General features: G+C 37.0%; 1 protein-coding gene across 2 annotated transcripts in view; it reads left to right on the forward strand.

The window, feature by feature from the left end:
* gabrg2 (gamma-aminobutyric acid type A receptor subunit gamma2) overlaps window positions 1-26,394 on the forward strand; it is a 175,973-nt gene that overhangs the window by 89,183 nt on the left and 60,396 nt on the right. For both annotated transcript variants that reach the window (XM_028812743.2, XM_028812742.2), the window contains exons 4-6: window positions 6,886-7,106; window positions 8,445-8,527; window positions 21,771-21,908. In XM_028812743.2, coding sequence (XP_028668576.1) covers window positions 6,886-7,106; window positions 8,445-8,527; window positions 21,771-21,908 — 442 coding nt within the window. The remainder of the gene's footprint in view (window positions 1-6,885; window positions 7,107-8,444; window positions 8,528-21,770; window positions 21,909-26,394) is intronic.

A 26,394-nucleotide genomic window follows, 5' to 3' on the forward strand; every position in this document is an offset into this window, starting at 1 on the left:
GATAACACTTAGCTTGACTTGTAATGGTGACTTTACCTTCTTGAAACTAACAGGAGTTAAGGCAAAGGAAGGGAACACATCATTAGAAAAAGTGTCCCTGGTAGAACAGGGATATGGACAATTTTTTTGTCTATGGGTGAAGTCTTGGCTCCAGGTTTATCCAAGTGGTGCCCAAAGGCTGGATAGCTTGACAAATTACTACAGGACAGCACTGTGATGTTAAACTATTGTGACTGTCTGATAGCCTGTGAGTAGCTGGTTGTGCTTGCTGTTCTGTTTTCATCCTCCTCAAATTTTGTTTACAGTAATTATTTGACTATTTTACATTTACATTTATTTGCTTAGCAGATGCGGTATCCTTGACAGCAGAGAATTACAGTAGTCCAGACATGACAAGACCAAAGCCTGGTCCAGGTGATGTGCAGCATACCCTGATATTGCAGATGTTGTATAGAGTGTATGTGGAAGACCAAGAGACAGTTACAACGTGCTCCAAAAGCCCCCCTATCCCACCCCAACCCCCCAAGGTTGCATACTGACTTGGCAGGTGTTAGCAATAGTGATCCAAGCAGACCAGAGATGGAGTGCTGAACTGACAGACGGGCTATTTCACAATTATCACAGATGTCCCTTCTCTGCTCTCTCAAGTTCTTGATAATATAAAAGATTTTTTTCTGACGTTCTGTTTTGTTTCTGGATGTTTACATTTGAAAGCAGCCTTGTCTCACAGCTTAAATAGTGACTGATAGTCCTATTACAAGCTAAAATATTTGTAAATGCTATATGTTTAAATTTTTTTGTGAAAATATAGCAGAAAATCACATGTAGTATTTGTTTGCATAAACAAGTAAAGCATAAATGCATTAATTCTGGACTATTTTCATCACATTAAACCTGTTTTACACAGTACTACAATTAGGGGACAGAAATTTAAATAACGTAGTAAAGGTTGTTGTACTAAAATCTGTTTTGGATTTCTCGTGGGGACATATTAGCAGAGCTCATGAGTCAGGGGAAATAGTACAGGATTAAAATTCTGCATTGATATAACCACATTATGCTGAACATGCAAAAAAGAAGAAATGTAATATTTACTATATTTCAGAACAAATTAATTTCTAGCAGATCATGAGTCCTTTAAAGGAGCTCATGTGACGAACTGTAACTGGAACCCTGTTACATTTGAATTTATGAACATATTTTATTTTAGGTTGTTATAAATTAGACAGCAAAGTAGTCAACTGGGCAGTGTTGCCACCTCATGAATAACGTTTCCTAGGTTCAGATCCTGATGTTATCTTTGTGGGTTTAAGGCCCACATTTCAAAATGGGAAAATTACTGTAGGTCCATTGGTGATTCCAGATTGGTTCCAGCATGAGTGTGTGTGTGTGTGTGTGTGTGTGAGTGGCCTTGTGATGGAATGGTGCCTTGTTCAGGACCGTTTACTACCTTGTGCCCAGTGCTTTAGGGATTGGCTACCTCAACCCTTAACTGAATTGGGCAGATTGGAAAATGTTATGCACCAATACATCAGTGTTCTTTTTTTAACATTTTAAAGATGATTATAGTTGATTTTAAAAGCAAGATTTGATGCCATGGCACAGATAGGTTATTAAAGCACGTATTTGATTATATTTAATTTTAGGCTTGTAATAAGCAGCCCGGACACAGACAGACGAACACCATGTTAAAGTCCACCACACGTTTATTTACACTATTTACACAGTCCTTATATGCACAACCCAGTGCCTCAGCACCAATCACCCCAATAGTCCAGACCTCTGTCCACAATGCCTTCAGGCCGCCTCCTTCTCTCTGCTCTCAGACCTTGTCCTCTTCCACCCGACTCCAGCCCTGAATGAAGGGAGGCGGCCCCTTTTATAGTCACCCGGATGTGCTCCAGGTGGCTCCCGGCAATCTTCCACCAACACACCCCTGTGTGGCGGAAGTGCCGGTTGTCTCTCCGGAAGCCCTCCGGGTGTCTCCTCTCTTCTTCCCCTCGAGTCCTCCAGGCATGGAGACGCCCCCAGCCGGTGACCACGTGCTCCTACAGGGTTGAGCTTCCAAGCCCTGTACCCGTGGCCCCCAGTATAACCAGGACGGTCGCCCCCCTCATGGTCCGGAGGAGGCATGAGCCCTTCTCCTGTCCTCCTGGGCGGCCCAGCTGGGCGCCACCCCCAGCCGCGTGCCACAGTACCCCACCACAAGCTGAGACCCCTAGGGGCCAGTGGCCCGTCCCGCAAGGGCAGGTCTTCCGCGGCGGGAGGCAGACATACTGCGTTCCAGGGCCCGGTCCTGCAAAATAGAAAACAGAACAAGGGGCGGAGACGTTGCCCTGATGCCGCCACTCGGCATCCCTCTGTCTTAAATAGGGGCAACGCTCCTCCCTCTGACCGGCACCCCAGTGCTTGCCAGCTCGGCCCACCTTTCGTGACCTCCGTGCCCCCCGTTTTGGGACATCGGACGGGACTGCATGCGCGCCCGTCACCTCAGCCTGCCGTGGGGTTTCCCTCTGCGCCCGTAGAGGGCCGCTCACAGACTGATATTTAAAAACAGGCTCCTGCCTTGAACCAGGCAAACCATCCTGCCGGCTACGCCACTGTGATAAGCAGCCCGGACACAGACAGACGGACACCATGTTAAAGTCCACCACATGTTTATTTACACTATTTACACAGTCCTTATATGCACAACCCAGTGCCTCAGCACCAATCACCCCAATAGTCCAGACCTCTGTCCACAATGCCTTCAGGTCGCCTCCTTCTCTCTGCTCTCAGACCTTGTCCTCTTCCACCCGGACACCCCCAATATAACCAGGACGGTTGCCCTCTCGTGGTCCAGAGGAGGCATGAGCCCTCCTTCTGTCCTCCTGGGCGGCCCGGCTGGGCGCCACCCCCAGCTGCGTGCCACAGACTTTAGTTGGCTATAAACTGACAAACATGGTACACTGTATATGCATCTCCCCCTTGTGTATGAAATTGCAAGATGCATTTCCTTTCTATTTGTTAATTTTTTGATAGCAAGTAGCAGCAACCCAGCAGAAGTTTATGATTTCTGAGTCTTCACAGAGGTTCATATCAGCACATCTTATTCATATAGAGTGTTGTCATAGGAGCAACAGAAATTTATAAAAGGATGCCTTCAGCTGCTCTAGTGGTACACTTTGGCCCCTAAATAGTTAAAGTATAGTGCTTTTGTGCCGTATGCATGTTGGCTGTTGGGGCTAATTAAGGTCTGGTAGGGGCCAGATGGACAAGTGGGACTTGAAAGCATAAGAGCCAGCATATGAGAGGGGGCACTGAGCAAAAGAAAATGAGCCAAAGCAGGAGATGTGAAAAAAAGGTTTATCACATCAGTGTTTTGGGGGACAAACGAGCCCTGCTTTGCCCATGATGGGTTATTTTTGCGTGTGTGAGTTTTTTTTTTATTAAAGCTTGAAAAACAAAAAAGAAAAAATATGGATTCATTATGTGCAACATAGGCACAGTTCAAATAGGAAATAGTATTATAGCTTTTGTTTACCTCTCCAGAGATCTGTATTTAATTTTTTTCTTGCAGAGATAGGAAATAAGATTGCCACATCCAATCCCGACACAGTACACATCTAAATTATGCATGTGATTACAGGTAGGGAGCCTGCAGCACATATTTATTATTATAGTATTTCCAAAACCCATCGCTGTTCTTTGGCCTGTTTCTATATTGCCCTTTTGGCGCACTACTAAGATCCATGGAGATTGTCACTCAGTTTATAACAAATGACTAACTTATTGTATATACATTTTAAATTGGTCATCCAATGATTTTGAATAAAAAAAATACCTGCCTTGCAAGATGGACATCTGTTACATTGGACACACAAAGTTGGGCTGGAATTTTTTTTTCTTTCATCTTTTCTATGAGTATATAGTGATGCGCTGAAATGAACAGCAAGTTCCTGCCTTGTAATCATTGCCGACCAAATAAGGTCCCAACAACCATCTTCTTTCTTGCTTTATAATTTGTCCATAATTAACAATCATTTAAAACATTGGGCAACAGATTTTAATCTTATTTCAGTTTAACTTCTTGACCTTGGTCATTAAGCACTTTCCCCATATATGTTAATTAAAGCAATTAATGCTGTTGACACTGCAACTGCAAGACCAACAAAGCTAACAATATGAAGTGTCTGCTTAGTAGTAATAGATATTAAATGACATTAAGGATTAGACTTATCAGGGCTAATTAGCAGTACTTAAACCTAAATAAATAACATGGTTTAAAATAAAAGATATATATGAAAAGTAAGGATTTTTTAAGGTTTATTTTTTTATTACAAGATAAGAATAATCAAAGAAATACAATCAGGGAATCTTTACAACATGTTTTCATTGCACTCTTCTATACTGTACTCATTTTCTGTCCCATATATTCAAGTTCCCTTTGTTGGTTTTACAATTTGTCAAAATCTGTCAAATGATTTTGCACATTAGCTACAGTATGATTTTTTTTTTGTGATAAGTATTCACTCCATTTGAAATATTCAAAATCTTTTCTTGTTTTGAAGTTGAATAATATTACTGTAGAATTTTAGTCAATAATTAGTCACAAATTATATACTTATCCTTTTCTTATTAAATGAATACAATATCAGTGTTACTTTGTAAAAGTATATCCACACTCTTGAGAGTAAATGGGTACAATCGTTTTAGCAGCAGTAAATGGTAAACAAAAAAAAACCTACAATTAATGATGCATACCTCTGTAATATTGCAGGAATTAAATTTTACTCTGTTCTTTTTTCATAAACGTTTTCAACTCTGGGATCTTCAAAGATACTCTAGTAAATCACTTATTTCCACTACAACATTCTTATGGTATTTTGGTCTAATGTTTAATTTGCTCTTTCTCATGTATCGACCTTTTGGCAGTATATTTACGATTATTTTATTTCTGTATAACCCAATTTCTTGGCTATATCATCTTCTGTAATGATTTCTAATAAACAAAATAATTAAATTTTTTCAGTGGTGGGCTGGCGCCCTGCCCGGGGTTTGTTTCCTGCCTTGCGCCCTGTGTTGGCTGGGATTGACTCCAGCGGAACCCCGTGACCCTGTGGTTAGGAAATAGCGGGTTGGATAATGGATTGATGGATGGATTACATTTTTTGTTGTTGTTAAACTACTTTACATAGGATTATATTGGTGGTGCTATGCAGAAGGTGGGGGCTGAATGACAGCACTCAGCTGATGTCCCCAGGAAGCACTTACAGGTAGTCACTGTTTGCCTGAACATACAATACTGCTGTTGTTCTAAAGGATTCTTTCTAAAAGCCTTTGTAATTCAAATGTTGTGTGTTCAGGCCAGGCCACCCGCAGATACTACAATACAAATGTCTGAACTGAAATGGTTTAGGATATATGATTCCACAACAAAACAGTCAGTCAATATCCTGTACACTAAAGCAGACCATCATTATTAATATAATAATCTTAGTGTGTTTTTTATCCAATGCAGGTGACAGATCAATATATCTTAATTTAACTTTGTATGCATCTTTTGCATTAACACTCCCCTTTATGTGTTAAGTATCTTCCTGGTGCCTTTTTTGGTAAATATGTGATCAGAGTGTTCTTCTTAGAACATAGTTTCCACCTTGCTGTTCTTCCTTGAAAGCAGTTTTTACATAGCGACTTTTCTAGTGGTGGAGTCATGTAAATTAAATTTAGGCAAAACAACAATCTTCCAGGAGGTTGTCATTAGGGTCTTTATAACTATTTATGGAGTAATTTAATCAGTATGGCCAAACTGGGAAAAGGCCTATTTTGCCATATCTTCTCCTTATTGTATCTAAATAAAGCCTGCAAATTTTAGAGGCTATTTGGTAGCCAATTTCACATTGATGGGTGTCGACTGCATTTTTGATTTACCTTTTCATTGGAGTATAATGAATAACCTGATTGGGTGATGAGAGCATTAATGTGATGCTGATGAGAGCCATAGTTTGTGAGATACAGTATGTATCAAAGTTGACCTAAATCAGTCTTCTAAATTTACTAAAGTATTCATGCAAATACTGTGCTGATAAATTACAGTATATAATATAATTTGGAAAAGAGGTTGATGCCCTAATCTCAACCGATATAACAAAAAAATACTAAGCTAGCAGCCTTTGCCTACTAATTGATCATGAAATGTGCTTACCTACTGGTGAATGAGCACACTTAACTGTATTGGAGAGGTGTGATAAGCCAAGTCCTGAACTGATTTAAAAGTAAAGAGCTACATAGATATTTATAGCATATCACTAAAAACATAAATAGTTATAGCAGCAAAGACACTTTCCCATGGTTCTAGTGCTCCAAAGAGGGACAATGCGTTCACGGAGCGAAGTCACATTGAGACCTACAAGCCAGGGACTTCTCTAGGCTCAAACCAGAGAAAGAAACATTTAGAGTACTAAGTTTAAAAAGGTTGTCAGCAGAAACACACATAGAGTTGAATTCAGGTTGAAGACAGAGTTCAAGGACATAGAAACCTCAATTGCTTATGAGATGAAGAAGTAGCTATCGCAACATGGTTGCAAACATGTTAACATACAGGGAGTTAAGTGATAGATATAGGGATAAAAATACCTGAGCAAAGGTTGGTACACAGTGTACTGTATATCTCAACATCATTTTTCATTGGTGAACCTTACGATACATAAGTGGGAATTATCTAAACAAAAGGGCTAGCTTTATAAAACTGTAGTTCAAACTGCCATGACTGATCTTCAGGCTAGTAAACACATCTGTGCTGCTGATCATAATTAGTTCTGAAATCTGGTAATGTGCAATTTTTGTAAATTTTGCTAACTCATTTTTTCTTCCTGTTTTTTTTCTTTTACCAATTTTTAACAGGAATATACAATTGACATATTTTTTGCCCAGACCTGGTATGACAGACGCTTGAAATTTAACAGCACAATGAAAGTTTTGCGACTTAACAGTAATATGGTGGGAAAGATCTGGATACCGGACACATTCTTTCGAAACTCAAAAAAGGCTGATGCTCATTGGATAACAACACCCAATCGAATGCTTCGCATTTGGAATGATGGGAGGATACTTTATACACTGAGGTATGCTTTGTGGTCACTTAATGAATAATTTGAATAGACAGGTAATAAAAAAGTAAATAAAAATTAATTACAAGAATGATGAGTTGACTTATTTTTAAGTGCTGGAAAATGTATGTTATTTTAAATTGCCAACTGACAAAAGTAAAGTTATGAATTAAGTGTATTAAGGGTGTTGCATAATTTGCTCATTTTGATGTTTAGGGTAAGTGCAAAGAGTTATCATTCTAACTTTAGCAACTCATACAGTATGTATAAGCAGTGTGCCTGAGGTACTGCTACTGCTTTTATATTTCAAAGCATAAAATAAGAGCGTTTAGCTGCTAAAAGGATCATTAGAGATGTTTCCATATGCATTGTATTCTACATCTGGACATATACATTCAAGTTAAATTGTACCTGGCATACTTTACTGTTGGCCTCAGTTGTAATTAAGTATTAATCAATCCAGAATTAAACAATGCACCCTGAAAATTCCATTTATAGTAATTGAAACATTATGATGAAAGATAAGTTGTAATATATCATACAGTACATTAAATGGTCTTCTTCATAGACTTTTCCATTCCTTCAATAGTATACTTCATCACAAGTGCAAAAGATAACAACATTTCCACAAGCAAAAGAGGGGCATTTAGTCCAACTGGCTCATTTGTTTGGCCAACTGCCACATTTTCCTGTCAGTTTTTTGAAGGCTACGTCTCTGTAGTTTCCTGTGAGTTCCATGACCCTTGTGTGAAGAAATGCTTCCTGGCTTCTGTTTAGAATACACTTGACTCCCCTTAATTTCTAACATTGTCCTGAAGTATGTGATTCAGTGTTTGACTGAAATGTTATTTCTGGATCACATTTATGGTTATATTTAAAATTTCTGAAGACTTGGATTAAATCTCTGTTTAGCCTGTTTTTGAAGATTACACAGTTTTGTTTGCCTTAGACTGTCAATATCAGACGTGCTCTTTTGTTCAAGATTGCTTGTTTTTCTTCATAATTTCTAGTGCTGCTATGTTCTTTTTAACATGCGAACAGCACTTCTCCCTTGTCTGCACTGACTTGAAAGTTTAGGTATTTACCAGTTTAGCTCTTTCTGAAGGCATTTTTTGTAAGCGAGTGCCATCGCTGTTTGCTCTCCCACAAATATTGGTGTAAGCTGCAATTTTTATTAAAAAATGATGACGTAAGGATGTGACCCTGTGTAGGCAGGTTATTCAGAAATTTTGGATATTGGAAATTTGACAGAACATTTTGCCCATGATGTGATTTTTGCTGAAATTATTAAATGATCAGGAAGGGAGAAAAAACACAGAAATCCTACTTTTGATTTTATGCTTACATTTTTAGGTTAACAATTGATGCAGAGTGCCAGCTAAAGCTGAACAACTTCCCAATGGATGAACATTCATGTCCTCTGGAATTTTCAAGCTGTAAGTTTTTCCTGTGCTTCCTTTTTTTTCTGTGGGCCAGATGTGTAGGATTGAGTGTGTTTGCTGAAGAGCAATACAATATTTAAATAGCCCAAGAACAGATATACAGGGTATATGAGGAAGAATGTGCTTATCTCTCATCATCTGGTTTTGAACTCTGTCCTGCCAGATTGAAAATTTGGGAAGGCTACTTTTAGAATTGTTTATTTTTGTATTGTAAGAGGTGAAAATAATGCCATCTCAAAAATGTAGTCCTGTGTAGGCAAAGTCCTTGGTGTTCCACCTGGATAGGCAGATTGCCTAAACAGCAGCAGAATATATCTGGATTGTAGCTCATTCCCTTGTTGGCTTGCTAAAAGATTATTGTATGTGTACAGACTGAAGTGATGAGTTATACCTTGGAAATGGAAATAGATTGTATTTAGAGTTCATATAGGAAATCACAGCAGGCAGAATGAACTAGGTTTGTATTCTCTCTCTTTGAAATTGACATGAATCATTCAAACTGGTTTATTTGCTTTTTTTGACATGTTAGAAATTTAGTGAATTTACCTGAGAAAGTGACCATGTATACTGCTGTGGATATTCCATATAGCATTATTTGTATATTCATTTTATTGAATTTATCATGCTACTGCAGATGGTAGTATATTTTTGAGGACAGAATATTCTGTATGTGACTAGAGCCTAGTCTTCCTGCAAGCGGAGACCAAAGGTTAAGGGTATAAGGAATGTGTGTCCTGATTTTTACAAGTTATGTATGCATGTTTCTTTCTGTTTATATTTTGTTTTATTCACTATGGGCACTGTTGTTTTAAGATGATCAGAGTGTGGGAGAACTGGCATAGAGACACGAGATATCTTTAGGTAGTGAAGGCAGAAGGGTACAGGAATGCCAGCAGACAGAAAGAGTGCACCCCTTGTCGCCCAAATCTAAAAGTAAGAAAGTCCCTGATGCTGGGGCAGCATTTAAAGATTCATCAAGGCTAAAGTCTTATTCAGTCTAGGTCTGAGAGGTGAGTTTGAGCTCAGACCTAACTAGCTGGAGGAAGAGAGCCCAGGGTGCAAGTAGCAAGAGGGAAAAAGAGAGAATGATTTGGGGGGACGTGGGTAGGGTATAGTTTCTTATAATGGGAGTATTTGATGCTGCTTTGGTGAGACTGGCCACCTTACCTGACAGACAGGTATCAACAGCCTGTAAAGTTAGGCTTCATGTGGCTGCAGGTTTTGTTCTTTTGTCTTTTGATTGCTACTCTGTTATCTCTTTTTATCCTGCTCTTGTTTTTAGTTCTTTAATGTATGTATCAATTTAGTTTTACCTTTTTATGAGTAAAATGGTTGCTGGAATAGTATTCCTTAATGTAATGTCTGCACTGGACAATTATTAAGGTTACTCTTCCCACACATAATATTACTGAAAAAGTATGAATCATAGAATAGATCTGCTGTGTCACCTTTATTTCGATATGTTCTTTAGTAATAACCACCCTTGTACAATGCTAATATGAAAATGTTTGGCAACCCAGTAAAATTCACCTTTAGTATATATGTCTGTTTAGCTATTTCAAAGATGTGACAGCTTGCTATGTAAGTAATTGGCCTAGCTCCTTATGTTAAAAGACTAAAGTCACTGAAAACCTCATATCATACTGAAGACAAAGATCATTTCTAATCAAAATAACCTGAAATATAGTTCCTCTTTCTATTCTGGCCACTTGATACGCCGAATATGATGAATATTTGGATGATTCACTTGTTTCTTGTGCACAGATGAGAGCAGCTTTTGTCAACTTCAATTTGTATTTAGCTGAACCTTGAACTTTTAAATGTAGCACAAGATACTTTAATGCTGTTCAAAGAAATGTCGAGTTACTCGGTTGCAATGTGATTCTATCGTCTACATAAAAATGGATACTTATTTGTTTTGGACAGTGTTTTGTTTAACATTTTTATATTAAAACTAGCAAAATACCCGCGCTTCGCAGCGGAGAAGTAGTGTGTTAAAGAGGTTATGAAAAAGTAAAGGAAACATTTTAAAAATAACGTAACATGATTGTCAATGTAATTGTGTTGTCATTGTTATGAGTGTTGCTGTCATATATATATACATATACACATATACACACACATATACACACATATACAGATATATTATATATACATATACACATATATTTTTTATATATATATTTTTTATATATATATATATATATATACACATACATACATACATACATATACACACATAGATGCACTTACAATAACATAGAAATCAATATAAACAACATTAACATCATTATCATATGAGAATATGAAGTAATATATAAGAAGCACATTTCATATAAATATAAATTATTAAACAGTAAAATCTTCTTCTATAATTTGCTACCGTGGCTTTTCGTTGGTCTGTCCAGGATTTTAAATCACCTGTAGCTTGCAAACCGTTTCACGTATTGACTTGAAATCTGGTACACATATAATACGTCACGTCTGCTATCCGCTTTATGGGTGATGATAGTATTCCATAAAAAGTCCCTATTTAAAATCTGTTTCAATACTAATTTGTAGTTACTATAATTTAAATAATTTCAAACTGAATAATGTTTTGGCGGCACGGTGGCGCAGTGGGTAGCGCTGCTGCCTCGCAGTTGGGAGACCTGGGGACCTGGGTTCGCTTCCCGGGTCCTCCCTGCGTGGAGTTTGCATGTTCTCCCCGTGTCTGCGTGGGTTTCCTCCGGGCGCTCCGGTTTCCTCCCACAGTCCAAAGACATGCAGGTTAGGTGGATTGGCGATTCTAAATTGGCCCTAGTGTGTGCTTGGTGTGTGGGTGTGTTTGTGTGTGTCCTGCAGTGGGTTGGCACCCTGCCCAGGATTGGTTCCCTGCCTTGTGCCCTGTGTTGGCTGGGATTGGCTCCAGCAGACCCCCGTGACCCTTTATTCGGATTCAGCGGGTTGGATAATGGATGGATGGATAATGTTTAGTTGCACAATAAAAAAGGACCACAGCAGCTTTGATGCTTCAGATTAACCATAACACTCCCAAACTTAGCTGTAAATATCAATAGTAAGTAGAAGGTTATGTGGGCTGCTGTGTCTTTTAGTGAGTAGTGAAGCACCCTTTGCAATTTCCACAGAGATCAGAAAACTGTTTTAAGTATCAATATTAGCTTAATGTTTGATCTATCTATCTATCTATCTATCTATCTATCTATCTATCTATCTATCTATCTATCTATCTATCTATCTATCTATCTATCTATCTATCTATCTATCTATCTATCTATCTATCTATCTATCTATCTATCTATCTATCTATCATATAAATACAATACTTTAACAGCACTATTTTCATGTGAATTGAGCTAACCATAAGACCCAATTAAAGGACTCCTAATAATGAAAGTGTCTGTTCTTGCAAGGACTCATGGAAGAATCACCTTCAACCTGTTTTAAGTACTGTGATTGTGTAGACTGTTACCAAAATGAGTAACAAAGTAATGGACACACCTAAGTAAAAGTACACTGGACTACCATCAGCTGCCAGGACAACTTCAGTGCACCTTGGCACAGATTCTCTGTGTCAGGAGCTGTAATGCAGAGAGGTGACACCATTCTTCCATGAAGACCATTTGGCTTTCTTAAACTTCTTTAGTAGAACACTTTTTATGTTTTTTGAAACTTAGGTGAATTTTTACAGTTAAATGATTCTGAGTTGTCTGTCAGCTTTTTTTAATCAGTGCATAGACATCATAATCAAAGAGTTTGTGATGAAGTTATTCTTTGTCTTGTGCCTAATACTACTAGTATAAAACCCATGACCCTGTGTTGGTTGAAGCAGGTTCAGAATCTGAATAAATGTATAGTATCATCTTCATGAAAACTGTTAAGAATATAAATTTTTTAGAGCATGATGTGTAGAGTACAAGTCAAAGGATGTTATACTTAAACTTTATAATGCATTGGCAGGGCGCATCTGGAGTACTGTGTGCAGTTTTGGTCTCCGGGTTAAAAAGAAATAGGAGCACTAGAGAAAGTCCAGAGAAGAACAACTAGGCTGATTCCAGGACTGCAGGATATGAGTTAGGTATAAGATATTACATGAGTAGAACGTTTTTAGTGTAGCAAATGGAGATTATGAGATTAAATGAAAAAAAGAAAGAAAAAAGAAATTATTACATTACTACAGTGGATTCTGGCTGTTACTTTAAAAACAAGGACACAAACATGTTAAAGAGAAATTTCACATAAACCATTAAAAATGTTCTTTTTCACACGGCAAACCATAGTGACGTGGGATAAATTACCAAGTAGTGTGGTAGAAAGTAGGACTATAGAGTGTAAAGAGAAGACAGACAATCATGAAGGGTCTGGGGCACCTAGAAGGTGAACCCCATATATTGAAAGGTGCAAAAGGCTCAAAAAATGTGTGTTATGTGCAGACTGCTGGGACTGCTTGTTATTTTTCATGGAGTCTGTCCAAGATCGCTACATTTCTGTTTTTGATGGTTTCTGGGAGGAAGACACGGGCCCATATGGAGCGACCCTGGAAGTGACGTCATGGTGAAAGGCACGTCAGTCTTCCTTTCTGTACAGGGGAAAGGAGGAGAGAAATCATTATTGCTTAGTGCCCTTGTTTGTTCTAGGGGAGTAGTGTAATTATCCAAGCCCTTAATTTGTTCCCCTAGTGCACGCGTGTGACAAGTGACATTTAAAACTTGGCTTGAAATTTTGAAAAAATTAGTTAGAGTGTATTTGTGAATTTTGTTGAGCTGAATAGCCTGTCCTTGTCAAACTTTTTTCTAATGTTCTAATATCAAATTTGTAAACAGACTGAGTGGCATAGATTCTTCACTGTTCAATATCCTTAGGTTAATTTGAGTCATGCTTTCTTTAATTCAACCATCTTTTTAACCTGATTATTACAATTCAGTTTTGCTGAGAGCCTATTCTGGCAGCATGTGGACAGATAGCAGGATTGGAACCAGTACATCCTGAACATGCAGTTTTAAAGCACAAGCTCACTCTTCCAATCAGGCCCATTTAGAGGCATTGATTAATGAAAATTTTTTTAAGATAATAAAGGTAAAGAGTGTACCTCGTCTGTCACCTTGAGAAAACACACCATAAGCAGGTGGAGTGGGCAAACAGCATGCAGACAGTGATTGGGCCATGGATTTAAATTCAGTTTTCTAGAGGTGTAAGATACTATGTTCTCCGGAAGTGTAAGATACTATGTTGTCTATCAAAACAGGTGTGTGAGAGAGTATACTCTGTAAAGATGTCAAGGCCATCAGAACTGTGACTGTGTCTTTTATAACCAGCCTTAGACTCCCGGAGTTATAGTCTGTTCAGGGTTGATTTTTACTGAAGTTGATGTCTTATTCTGCTTCTATGTCTATTGTCTATTGGCCATATCTAATTTATAATGGATTTTATATTGTCATTATATTTATATGTTTATGGTAATCATGTTGAATCTGCACTGTTTTACTGTCTGATGAAATAAACTGAGTGTTGATAGATTTAATTTTGCTCGATTTAGTAGTTTATTGTTGATGCATTATAGTTGTAAGTTAGTGTAAGCACTATGAGCCTGTGCTCAGTAAAGAATGCCACAGTATACAAAAATAAATTTAATTAAACTGAAGTACTGGTGTCTAATCTAAAGCTGACTCTGCTGAGATTGGCTAAAGCTCCCAGCAAGTGATTAATTGAGCTTAAAAAATGGAACGATCATACATTTAGATTTACAACATCTAATTGATTATATTGATATGTTGGCTAAGAAATTTATTATTGTGTTAGTGGTCCATCTACATCTTATGCGCACTCACTAATGTCACTTTATCAAAAGAATGCAAATGTATAAGAGCAGAGGAAGAAAGCAGAACTGAAAAACTTTATTGCTCAAGTGAAAAGCTGAACTCTCCTGGCATGACACAAGGAATTATAACAGAAAAAAAAGAGTTTAACATGGTAAGGTTGTATTGCTATTGGTAAAAGAAGTATATCATTGTAGAGTTACACATAGGTCTCATTTTCATGAATTGCATCTACCCTTTACACCACATGAATAAACAAGTTAGAAAATATATGCATGGTTTAACAGTACTTTACAATGTCATATACAGTAGTTTAAAACATGCGCCAAAAAGGCTCAGTAGTTTTTGTTAAGAGCATATTCCAATTCAAGTAATTTAAAAATGGTATAAATTGATTTGATATTTTTAGGTGTTTGTTATGGAGGGTCTATGACTAATTGTAACTTAAATTTCTTAATCATAACATTTTTGAAACACATACCCAAAGAGTTATTATCTATTTCTCAAGGTAAAATTGTTGACTACTTCAGACCGTGATGGAGAGCAGGTCTGGAGTTTTGATGATAAATTATCATGTCAGAGAAATGATGAATCATTATTATGTGCAGATAATTTAGTCATGAGGTTGTTTGTAGTGTACCATACAATGTACTATAAATCATATATAGTTTAAATGTATATATTTGTTCACTGTACACTTGCAGGTTGACTCTTACATAGTTCAATTCCACTTTTTTAGATAATTTTCTAGATTTCTAGATAAATTACTTTTTTTATGGTTAAATTATCTCAAAACAGCAGGAGATGTAAACTGGTGTACAAGTGGGTGTATATTGGAAATATGTTTTCCCAACAGGAGCAGCAGTTAGGCAAGTGAAACAGGAATTCTACAAAATAATTGAAGTTGTCTCTTTCAAATGTAAATGTGAAACAGTAAACTAAATCCATAATTGAAATGGCACAGAATGTTTCACTGTTTTAGGATGGATGTGTTAGTTTGTAAATTCACCAGTACTTTTCAGTGGGAGATTTTAAAAATTCAGGACTTTGTGCAGCATGCTGTATTCAAGATATTTCATCAAAGGATAAGTGACCCAACTATCAACAAAATTGTTTCTCTGTGGAACAAGTTGTTTCTTGTGGGCAAACAGGCAGATTGCAGTAGGTACTTTTTAAATTATATGTGAATACCCCTAAAAGTTACTTAAACCGCAACCCACAAATAAATAAGTAATTCCACCCACTGATTAAATCAGTTGGTTTAAGTACCATAAAGCATTTGTGCACATAACTAATGGCGTCAGCCTAATGCAGGAATTTCCTACTTTTTAGCTGGATCCATTTTATTGTGGCAGAAGGTTTGGATATTACATTTTTGATAACTATTCTAAGACATGCAAGTAATAATTTTATTGTATTACACGCACTATGCACAATGACATGAGACAAACATGACTTGATTAAAGGGGTTCTATACTGCAGAAGGCAACAGTCCTTCCTTGAAAAAAGCCAACCTTAGCCCAGACTTTAACATGTTAAAAATCAAAATATGTGTATTACATTGTAAAGTGCCTATAATACCATCCTATCTCCATATTTACACTGTTTACTATTAACTTAATTTGTTTTTCTGTGTTATTCACTATTTTTAGCTTTGTGTCTTATAAAACTGAAGTCAAATATTATATATACAAATATATATACAAATATTATTTATTGTGTTTTGAATAAAACACTTGCATTTTAGTTTTAAAAGAATTGGATGCTTTTTAAAATCTAATTAATTGAAATAGAATTTGACAGATCATTAAAACAGCAGTTTATTCTAACCCAAATTAAATTATTGTCAAGACTGTGAAACTGTTCTCCTAACCCGCTTATTCAGGGCAGGATCACAGAACAGCTGGAGCCTATCCCAGCAGTCATTAGGGGCAAGGCAGGAACACCGAACCAAACAGGGCTCCAATGAAATAGTAATCATTTTGAAAAATATTAGAGAAAGCATATGAGATAAGTACTTGGGTGGGTCCCGGACTGTTATGTCATCTATTCTCCAGCCTCATATGTCAGAGTCTTTCAATTTCTAGCCATACATTCTAAGCACAACTCAAGAATTTGGCATATGTACAAGCTACATAAACAAATCTGCCAAACCTCTTCAAAATCTGCAAGACTACAATATAATATTACTTTACTTCATTACTTATGTATAAACATTAGTTGTTACTGCCAAAAAACATGTGGCATCAATGAAACCCTTAACTTCTTAATCTTTGTAATCATAATATGAGACAATCAATAACTAGATTGAACAAGTCCAATTAAACAAGATGTAACATCAGAATTACATAGTAGATACAAGGAAAATTAAAAGTTTAAACTGTAATGCTTCATATGTCTAATAATTAGCATTCTGTGTGCCATTTGTTTGTATTGGAAACAGGACCTATTTAAATATTACAGGGCAGCCAGGTAGAATATTATGTTAAATATAATACTAAAGAAGCTTTGGCTCTCAAGGTTTGGTAGAGTTTAAATGTAAATGTTTATTTCCAAATAAAGTGCCCAATGCTGTAAAATTGTGTATAAGTAAGATAGCACATACCACTGGGCATGCGCATTTCTAATCTAAAGTAGCTGGCAGTATCTTTTCTGGAAAACAAAAATACTTACTGCTGTTTTGCCTTGTATCTCTGTGTCTCTAGAAGACAGAATGCACATTTCTTCTCCTGTTGCTTTTGTACTGTCCACAGTCATTCACCTACATTCTCAAGATACTGTCTCTGCTGAAGATTTTGCTCTGTTGTGTCGCTGCCTACGTGTTTGGCTTATTTACCAGCCATCTTATTCAGTCAGCTAAGCTAAATGACAATGTCCCCTCACTCACTGGCAAGACAGCTCCTAATTTGCAAGGCTATGCTTCCATGTGCATGACGTCAGGCAAGTTCTTTCAAAAGCCCCGCTCCTGCATGCACTTTGATGGTGTAAAGTAGGGTGGTTCCTGAGAAGGTTTATACAGCGAGGGAAGTTCTAGAGATGGCTTCACAACTTGCCAGGTGCACTATATCATCCACCACACATTATGTTCATGGGAGGCTCAAAGTAATCAGTTTAAATTAAGATGTGTTTAAAAGACACTAATGGAAACTTTTTCTGCTGGTCATGCACTCTTCTTTCCCTGGATCAAGGTTTAGTTTCTAATTTAAGATTTTGTTTTTGCTGTTTTGACTGTTGATATTCTGGTCTTCTTAGCATATGGGAATGATTAAAGATATGTGCAACATTTGTCACCCATTGTTAAATTTAATGCCAGTATTTTTGAGAGACATATACTGTGTTACTAGAACAAAATCTTCAGAAATTAAAACAATCCAGAGTAAACCAAGTTGTACAAACACAAACTGAAGGCAAACAGGCCAAAAGTGGATTTATTACAAGCTTAATTTAATAAGGAAATGTAAGTAAAACAGTAAAAGGAAAACAAACCCTGCTCCCTTTGTACAGTTAGGTCCATAAATATTTGGACAGAGACAACTTTTTTCTAATTTTGGTTCTGTACATTACCACAATGAATTTTAAATGAAACAACTCAGATGCAGTTGAAGTGCAGACTTTCAGCTTTAATTCAGTGGGGTGAACAAAACGATTGCATAAAAATGTGAGGCAACTAAAGCATTTTTTTAACACAATCCCTTCATTTCAGGGGCTTAAAAGTAATTGGACAATTGACTCAAAGGCTATTTCATGGGCAGGTGTGGGCAAGTCCGTCATTATGTCATTATCAATTAAGCAGATAAAAGGCCTGGAGTTGATTTGAGATGTGGTGCTTGCATGTGGAAGATTTTGCTCTGAACAGACAACATGCGGTCAAAGGATCTCTCCATGCAGGTGAAAGAAGCCATCCTTAAGCTGCAAAAACAGAAAAAACCCATGCAAGAAATTGCTACAATATTATGAGTGGCAAAATCTACAGTTTGGTACATCCTGAGAAAGAAAGCAAGCACTGGTGAACTCAGCAAAGCAAAAAGACCTGGACGTCCATGGAAGACAACAGTGGTGGATGATCGCAGAATCATTTCCATGGTGAAGAGAAACCCCTTCACAACAGCCAACCAAGTGAACAACACTCTCCAGGGGGTAAGCGTATCGATATCCATGTCTACCATAAAGAGAAGACTGCATGAAAGTAAATACAGAGGGTGCACTGTAAGATGCAAGCCACTCATAAGCCTCAAGAATAGAAAGGCTTGATTGGACTTTGTTTAAGAACATCTAAAAAAGCCAGCACAGTTCTGGAAAATCATTCTTTGGACAGATGAAACCAAGATCAACCTCTACCAAAATGATGGCAAGAAAAAAGTATGGAGAAGGCGTGGAACAGCTCATTATCCAAAGCATACCACATCATCTGTAAAACACGGTGGAGGCAGTGTGATGGCTTAGGCGTGCATGGCTGCCAGTGGTACTGGGACACTAGATAGATAGATAGATAGATACTAGTGTTTATTGATGATGTGACACAGGACAGAAGCAGCTGAATGAATTCTGAGGTGTTCAGAGACATACTGTCTGCTCAAATCCAGCTAAATACAGTCAAATTGATTGGGCGGCATTTCATGATACAGATGGACAATGACCCAAAACATACAGCCAAAGCAACCCAGGAGTTTATTAAAGCAAAGAAGTGGAAAATTCTTGAATGGCCAAGTCAGTCACCTGATCTTAACCCAATTGAGCAGGCATTTCACTTGTTGAAGACTAAACTTCAGACAGAAAGGCCCACAAACAAACAGCAACTGAAAGCCGCTGCAGTAAAGGCCTGGCAGAGCATTAAAAAGGAGGAAACCCAGCATCTGGTGATGTCCATGAGTTCAAGACTTCAGGCTGTCATTGCCAGCAAAGGGTTTTCAACCAAGTATTAGAAATGAACATTTTATTTCCAGTTATTTAATTTGTCCAATTACTTTTGAGCCCCTGAAATGAAGGGATTGTGTTAAAAAAATGCTTTAGTTGCCTCACATTTTTATGCAATCGTTTTGTTCACCCCATTGAATTAAAGCTGAAAGTCTGCACTTCAACTGCATCTGAGTTGTTTCATTTAAAATTAATTGTGGTAATGTATAGAACCAAAATTAGAAAAAAGTAGTCTCTGTCCAAATATTTATGGACCTAACTGTAAGTTTTCTCACTTAGATTTAGAACCACATCTGTCTAGTTGGATGGCTCACTCACTTGTCCACCACAAAGTGCTCTATCAAACATTCCCTTCCTCACAGTCCATCTCTCTTTGAATCTGACATTAGTTTGCATCCAGAAAGTGTCAAAACCTAAATTATTTTACTGTCCTTTCTGCTAGCCAATTTTGTTTATCATGGGTACCTCTTTGCTAGGTTAACAACCCTGAAATGAGTGTCTTTGACATCATGGAATCGTAGATATAACAGCTTCTGAACTGCAACTGCAACATTTCCTATTCATCCGAGTTTGTGGAGAAAAAAAATTAGATTAGTGAGTGTGTATTTTGTGAGTTTTAATGGTTAATGATTCTAGTACAATGATTTCTGACTGTGATTTATGGTTCTGTCTTTGGTTTTAACAATCGTGTTACTGACTTCCTGGTTATGAATATTGCCTGGGCCTTATTTCACTTCTTATCTTCTGATCCTTACATAAAACTTTTGCTGCCTTTTCATTTGAGAGCAGCACAGTTCTGGTGTGAGAAACACTTTTGAAAATCTGGGGATCTTTCTCTGGTGTATAGGCAGCCATTGAACCACAGATGGCAATGTGCCCTTTCTGCCATCTGTTGGTCAGAGTGAGTTATCCAGACATCCTCCCCAGTGCCCCATGGTCTTTCTTTTACATCTTTCCTTGGACTAATTACTTACAATAACTAATAATTAATAAATAAATTAATTTGCACAATGCCCTAATGATTCCCTTCTTTTTGTTCCATCCCATTGGCTTGGATTGCAAGTGTCAGCCTGTGGTCTTTGTCCTCTCGCAGAGTATTTCTTGTTTTGCAACCCCTCATACTACTGGTGACACATCACAGCATATACTTAAACTTTAGATTATTTTTGGTTTTACCATGGATGATACTTTTTCCATACTCGTCTATAAGATTGTTAGTTACCAATATACTTAGATCGGGTAACTAAAATGAAAGTGAAACTGGTCCTAAAATATTTTGTACTAGTGGAACACAAGGACCTACAGTCCTAAAAAAAAGTTACAAAAGACTTGATATAAACAACAGTAAGCTCTCCGCCTAATGTTTAAAAATATAAGGACTTACTGTTGAAGGTGAATTTTGAACTTGTATGTGCCGTGTGACTGTACCTTAAAAAAAATAACTTTTCTGCCCACAAGTAAAGTTCCCACCGGGTTGCCACTACCTCATTTTTTTAAACTTTCCAAGTAATCGCATGACAGATGAACATACATTAGCATTTTATATATCCTCTAGGAGGTGTTGCAACACTCTAAATCCCATGCCCAAGTGCTGGGTTCAAATAAACATTTTATTATAAATATAACTCCTTACAAAGGCTTCCTTATAATAATGACACAAGCACCACATGCTTCTTTGTTGTCTTTCTTTATCCCTCTTCCTACACTTCTCACCAAGGGAGCTTCTTGTGTCTTCCACACCAGACTCCAACTCTTCTGGTCAGGCAGAGCGATTCCTTTTATCTAAGACCTGGATTACTTCTGGTGCTAGGACGTGGTCTGTAGGAAGTACTTCCAGGTCATGCAGAAGTCCCACGAAGTAGGGATTGCTGATCCCTGCAGAATGCCTTGATGGCTCCCACGGAGCTACATCATCGGACTACAGTTCCCAGCATACCGAGGAAAGGGTTTTCTCCTTATTACACTGTCCTCCCTGCCAGGTACAGATCTTCAGTTCCTCGCCACCCAGGACAGCAGTATACCAACTTTTATACAGGCATGGCCAGTCATCCTCCTGGCTGCTCAATACCTTGGCTTCCCAGCCTCATAAGGAACCATATACCTTCACAGCGGGGAAATGAGCCTGTGCCAGCCATCCATCGCAATATATGTAGATAGCTTCAGTGATGAGCCCTGTCTGATGGCTTTGAAAGAACTGATGTAAGGAACTTGCCACCCTGTAAATTTCTAAACTAACCATTCAGTTGATTGTTTTCAATAGCAAGAAGAAAATGTTGCATATTCTTTAAAATCTTAGTAATATGAAATATTTTTTATGTCATATTTTGATTTAACACATAAACCTGCTTCCAATTTGCCGACAATATTGTTTAAGACTGTGTTTTCTATGTTTTTTGTAGTCTGGTACCAATTACCACTTACTGTTCTATAATAATGGGATGTTATGGTGCTACCTTATCTGAAGTTGTATAACAAAGTTAAGAAAGTTTCACTTTTTTCCTTTAAAGATGGATACCCTAAAGAAGAAATTGTATATCTGTGGAAGAAAAGCTCTGTTGAAGTTGGAGACACAAGATCTTGGAGATTGTATCAATTCTCCTTTGTGGGACTGAGGAACACAAGTGAAGTTGTGAAAACCACGTCAGGTATTTCAACAGTTTTGACACTTTCGCTGTGTTATAGAATCAACAAAACATACTGATTGAGATCTGAGTTTTAAAGAACGAAATGTCTCAGCTACCGGATTACTAGGGGTTGGAGACTCAAAGTAACTGAAGTAGGCAGAGGCTACAGGAGGCTAAGTTTAAGACAGTATATTTCAGAGGTCAGCCAGAATGATGAGCTTATTCAACAAGTGGATGACTTGTTTTAAAATGGCAATAAAGAGCTGTGTTTGTGTCATAGTAGAGGACTCGGTGTATGTCTCTTGCCCTCTCCATCGAGGGCCTGTCTGGTTGCTTTTCATGGGTAGACTTCTTTGAAGCAAGTGAGATCCTACTATTTCGTTTTCAGATTAACTTGTTTGCCTCTGAACTACCTTATGATGGGGTTACTCAGTGAATGTCACTATTCAAAATAAAAAATGACTGATTAATGGAGACTGCAAGCTGCTCTACTAGGACTATTATCTGTACTAAAGTATTGTGGAATTTGTATCATATTGCATTTACTTTTCATGTTTAGTTATCACCTTTTAATCAAACAGATAGTTAAACAGTCCAAATGTTATAATTGTATGTGGTAGTGTAGTGTAGTGTGTAGTGTCTTTTCAGTGTCAGGCACCCACATCCATCACCCTGTTTAAGGTCGATCCCCTTGTCAGTCCCTCAAATTCATCCGGAGCATAACTGAAACAGCTGACGATGATGGAAAAAAACCTCCAGCTACATGACATGATAATAATGATAATATAAAATTCACAAAGGTTAATTAGTACTTAGCTGCTTTCAGACAGGAATTGTTGGAATTATTAAATTGAAAATTATGTCTACCAATGAAGAAATCACCAGTGGATTTTTAAAGATTATTTATTTATTTTTTAATTTGTTTATAACTGTGCACAGATATGTACATTCATGTACAAATATTTTAATTGTTGTGTTACAACTAATATTGTTGTTATTGTATTTAGGGTGGGTGGTACAGCCAAAAATTTTATATCACGATATAATCATTATATCATTATATAGTGCATTACTTTCTTTTATTTTATTATGCAGAAGATCAGCTTGAGATGTTAGTCTTTCCTGCAAAAAATTAGAAACTTACAAAGACATTGGAGTTTTTTTACACAAAAATGGAATGTCTACTCTTTGCATTTATGTAAAGCCTTTAAGTTTGTTAGTGGTCTTTTAGTGTAATACTGTTCTGAAAAACTGTTTATAAAAGACCACATTAATGCCCTTTTTACTTGAATGTTTATTGCTTGTTTTTAATATTTCTATGTATACTGCTTAGAAGAAGATTGCAGTACTTATTCAGTTAACATTCAATGACATTTCTAACATTTCATCATACTATCTCAGTTACAATATTTGTTTTCATCAATGTAAAACAAGCTTTTGACCAGATCTGAATGTCTTTACTTTTTATGGTTTACAGAACTTTTACTCTTACCTTTTACAAAAGATTGCTTTACTTGATGTATTTGCATTTAATGACTAAAATTTTTATTTAGTTACATTACACCCTGTATTGGGGATTGAAAATTGTATCTAAAATGTCAAAACTTTCTTATCATCATATCAATGCTTGACATTTTGGTATCATGACAATCCTAGTCAGAACAAGCCTTATTATCCAGCCTACTAAAGAAAACTTTTACTCTTGTCACACTACTGAAATCAACCTTAAGAGCATAATTATCAAAATCTTCTTTCTATAGAAATTGATGTTAGTGGACAATTTCTTTAAAATGTGATTCTGATGAATAAATATCATAATTTGTATGAAATAAAACATCTTAATTTTCAGTATCTTGTTATCCTTGAAGGTGTATAGCATTTCAACATTCATAGATCAAAATATTTAAAAGTAAAGCCTAATGTTGCTTACTTATAATTTTATTTATACTTAAAAGTTTTCTCCAACGTTTGTAAAAGCTCTGTGGTGCATCCTTTCCTTTGGTGCACTAAACATGAGCTTTTTTTGCTTAATGGTAAATCCAGGGCTTCCTTATTATAATCAACACAGACTGTGGAAAGTAGCAGCATGCATTCATTAAATTGTATCACAAATTTATTTTCTGATGTCAGTGCAGAATAATTGTCATTGGCTCTGTACTACTTTGTTTTTCTAGTTTTTCACATCTCTGCATTTATTTTAGTTGTTCACTTATTTAACATTTGTAAACTGCATACAAGCTTTCATTTTTGACAAGAAAGGAATGTAAGTTGCTTCATCACGTATGGTGGAGGAAGGACTGACACACTGAAACAAGCAGTTGTTTAATGGTACTGGAAAAGACTGTTTATTGTCCCTTTAAGAAAGGACCCTGATTATCTCCTACTGTTAGCCTTGAGAGATGCTTCATCTTCAAGTTAGGATTGCTGTCCTCATGAGCCTTCATGCCACACCAGCCATCTTCTTTTCTTTTCTGGCTCCCTCAGTGCACTGTTTATCGTACCTCCTTTTAAGCTCCTTCAGCACGCATGTCTCCACCCCAACCGGCAGGGTTTATCTAAATGTAATCACTGAAATAAACACACTATCGGTTTTAGGACATGTAGGCTATAAAGCTACTCTGTCTTTGCCTTTGTTTTTATCTTCACAGTTGCACTGGCATATGCTTGGCTATATTAGAAGAACAAGTAACAAAGGTTGCTTCCTGATGTGCTCAACCACACTAAAATGATTTATGAAAATGTCTACCGGTTGACAAACTTCAACCAGTGTCTTGTTTCTACTGGTGTACCGCACACCACTTTTTGTATTATATTATTGTGAATACCCATAATACAAAGTTATTTTAAAATCAGCGGGCAGAATGGCACAGTGGTTAGCACTGCTGTCTCACAAATCTAGCTATATTTAAATCACATACCTGTTTCTTTTCTGTGTGGAATTTGTACATTCTCCTTCAGTTGGTGTGATTTTTTTTTTCCAGGATTACTCTTGTTTTCCTCCCTTATCCTCAAAAACTGTTATATTAATTTGCAATACCAGACTGACCTCATGTAATTGTGCATTTGTATGCGAGTGGTGCTTGCAACTGTCTAGCAAACTGTCCAGGCCTATTTCCTGCTTTGCACCCAGGACTGAATTAAGCAGTTTTGAAAATGCTATATGATTTTGAAATCCCAGTTCTTGGTAGTTTGATTTATTTTTTAATATTTGTCTAGTCTAGTCACGACAGCATATGTAAATTCTCTGTGGGAAACACTCTTCACATATGCAGTCCCACGGAGAGCACATTGTTTAATAAGCTGGTCACTGTTGAGATATTTTAGAATCTGCCACCATCTGTCTATGATTATTTCTTGATTTGTGTCCAGTGCTGCAGGGATAGGTACTGACTCCTCATGACCCTGATACTGGATAACTAGGTTAGAAAATGAATGTATGTGATGAGCCATTACGTTTTTTAAGAGGAAAATACCATACCATAATCAATACCAATGAGTTGGAGTTTTATTGTCATCTTTATGTTCGCCTTTCAAATAACCTGCCAAGTGATTATCCTCAGGTTGTTAAATAAATAAAACAAAATATACATTGGCTGTATTAACATTTATTGTTATTTTTATGTAAGTTATAAAAGGATTAAAAGGGCTGTAACACTTCATGTTGAGTTTAGTTGTGTTTTGAAGGGCTTATTAAGAATAAATCCTCAGGGAGGCCCTTAGCTAACAATGTGACAGAAAGTGATGTGATGATATGCCCGATTCTAAGGCTATAAATATCTACTCTGTTCACTTTTAGACACATTTGAATATTCAGCATGCAGAAATACTGAGATATTCTCTGCTTGGGGTGAAAAACTGTCCCTTGTTACACTAGGACAAATTAATTACTGGGGCTTATGGTATCTCTCTGTTAAAACCTTTTACAGCACCCATCTTCTGGAATAAAGGGAAGAACTAGCAATAAAGTAGTGAGTCATGTTTAAAAAACTGGCAGTGTGCCAGCCATCATGAAGCAATCATCTCATACAAGTGCAGATGTCTTTAAACGCAAAAGAATTATAATAGCAGCCTCTGCATGAAAACACATTAAACATTAATAAAGTTTTGCACCAAGTTTCTATTCAACTTCCAGATTAACACACCTTTACGGAAATATAAAGACGTATTCAGACATGATGCATCAACATTAGTGTTATTTTATTAAGAAAACAAGGAAATATGAAAATGACTTTCTAATAATCTGTAAACATATTAATGTTATTTGTTACTAGAACTTGCTGTTAAACAGAAATAGCTTTTCATGACTCACCTGTCACAAATAAAGGAAAAAAAAAGCAAAAAAACACAAACACATCTCTGAGTCACCTAGAAAATATAGCACTTGCACATAAAATTCATGATAGACCATCAACCATGCTTGAAAATGGAGTTAGAGCAGAATCCTAATTGTAGAGCCCACAAGGACTTGCCACGCTCACCTGATGTCATATAATCAGTGTGTTGAATC

Source organism: Erpetoichthys calabaricus, chromosome 11 (genome assembly GCF_900747795.2).
Source record: "Erpetoichthys calabaricus chromosome 11, fErpCal1.3, whole genome shotgun sequence".
Taxonomy (NCBI): domain Eukaryota; kingdom Metazoa; phylum Chordata; class Cladistia; order Polypteriformes; family Polypteridae; genus Erpetoichthys; species Erpetoichthys calabaricus.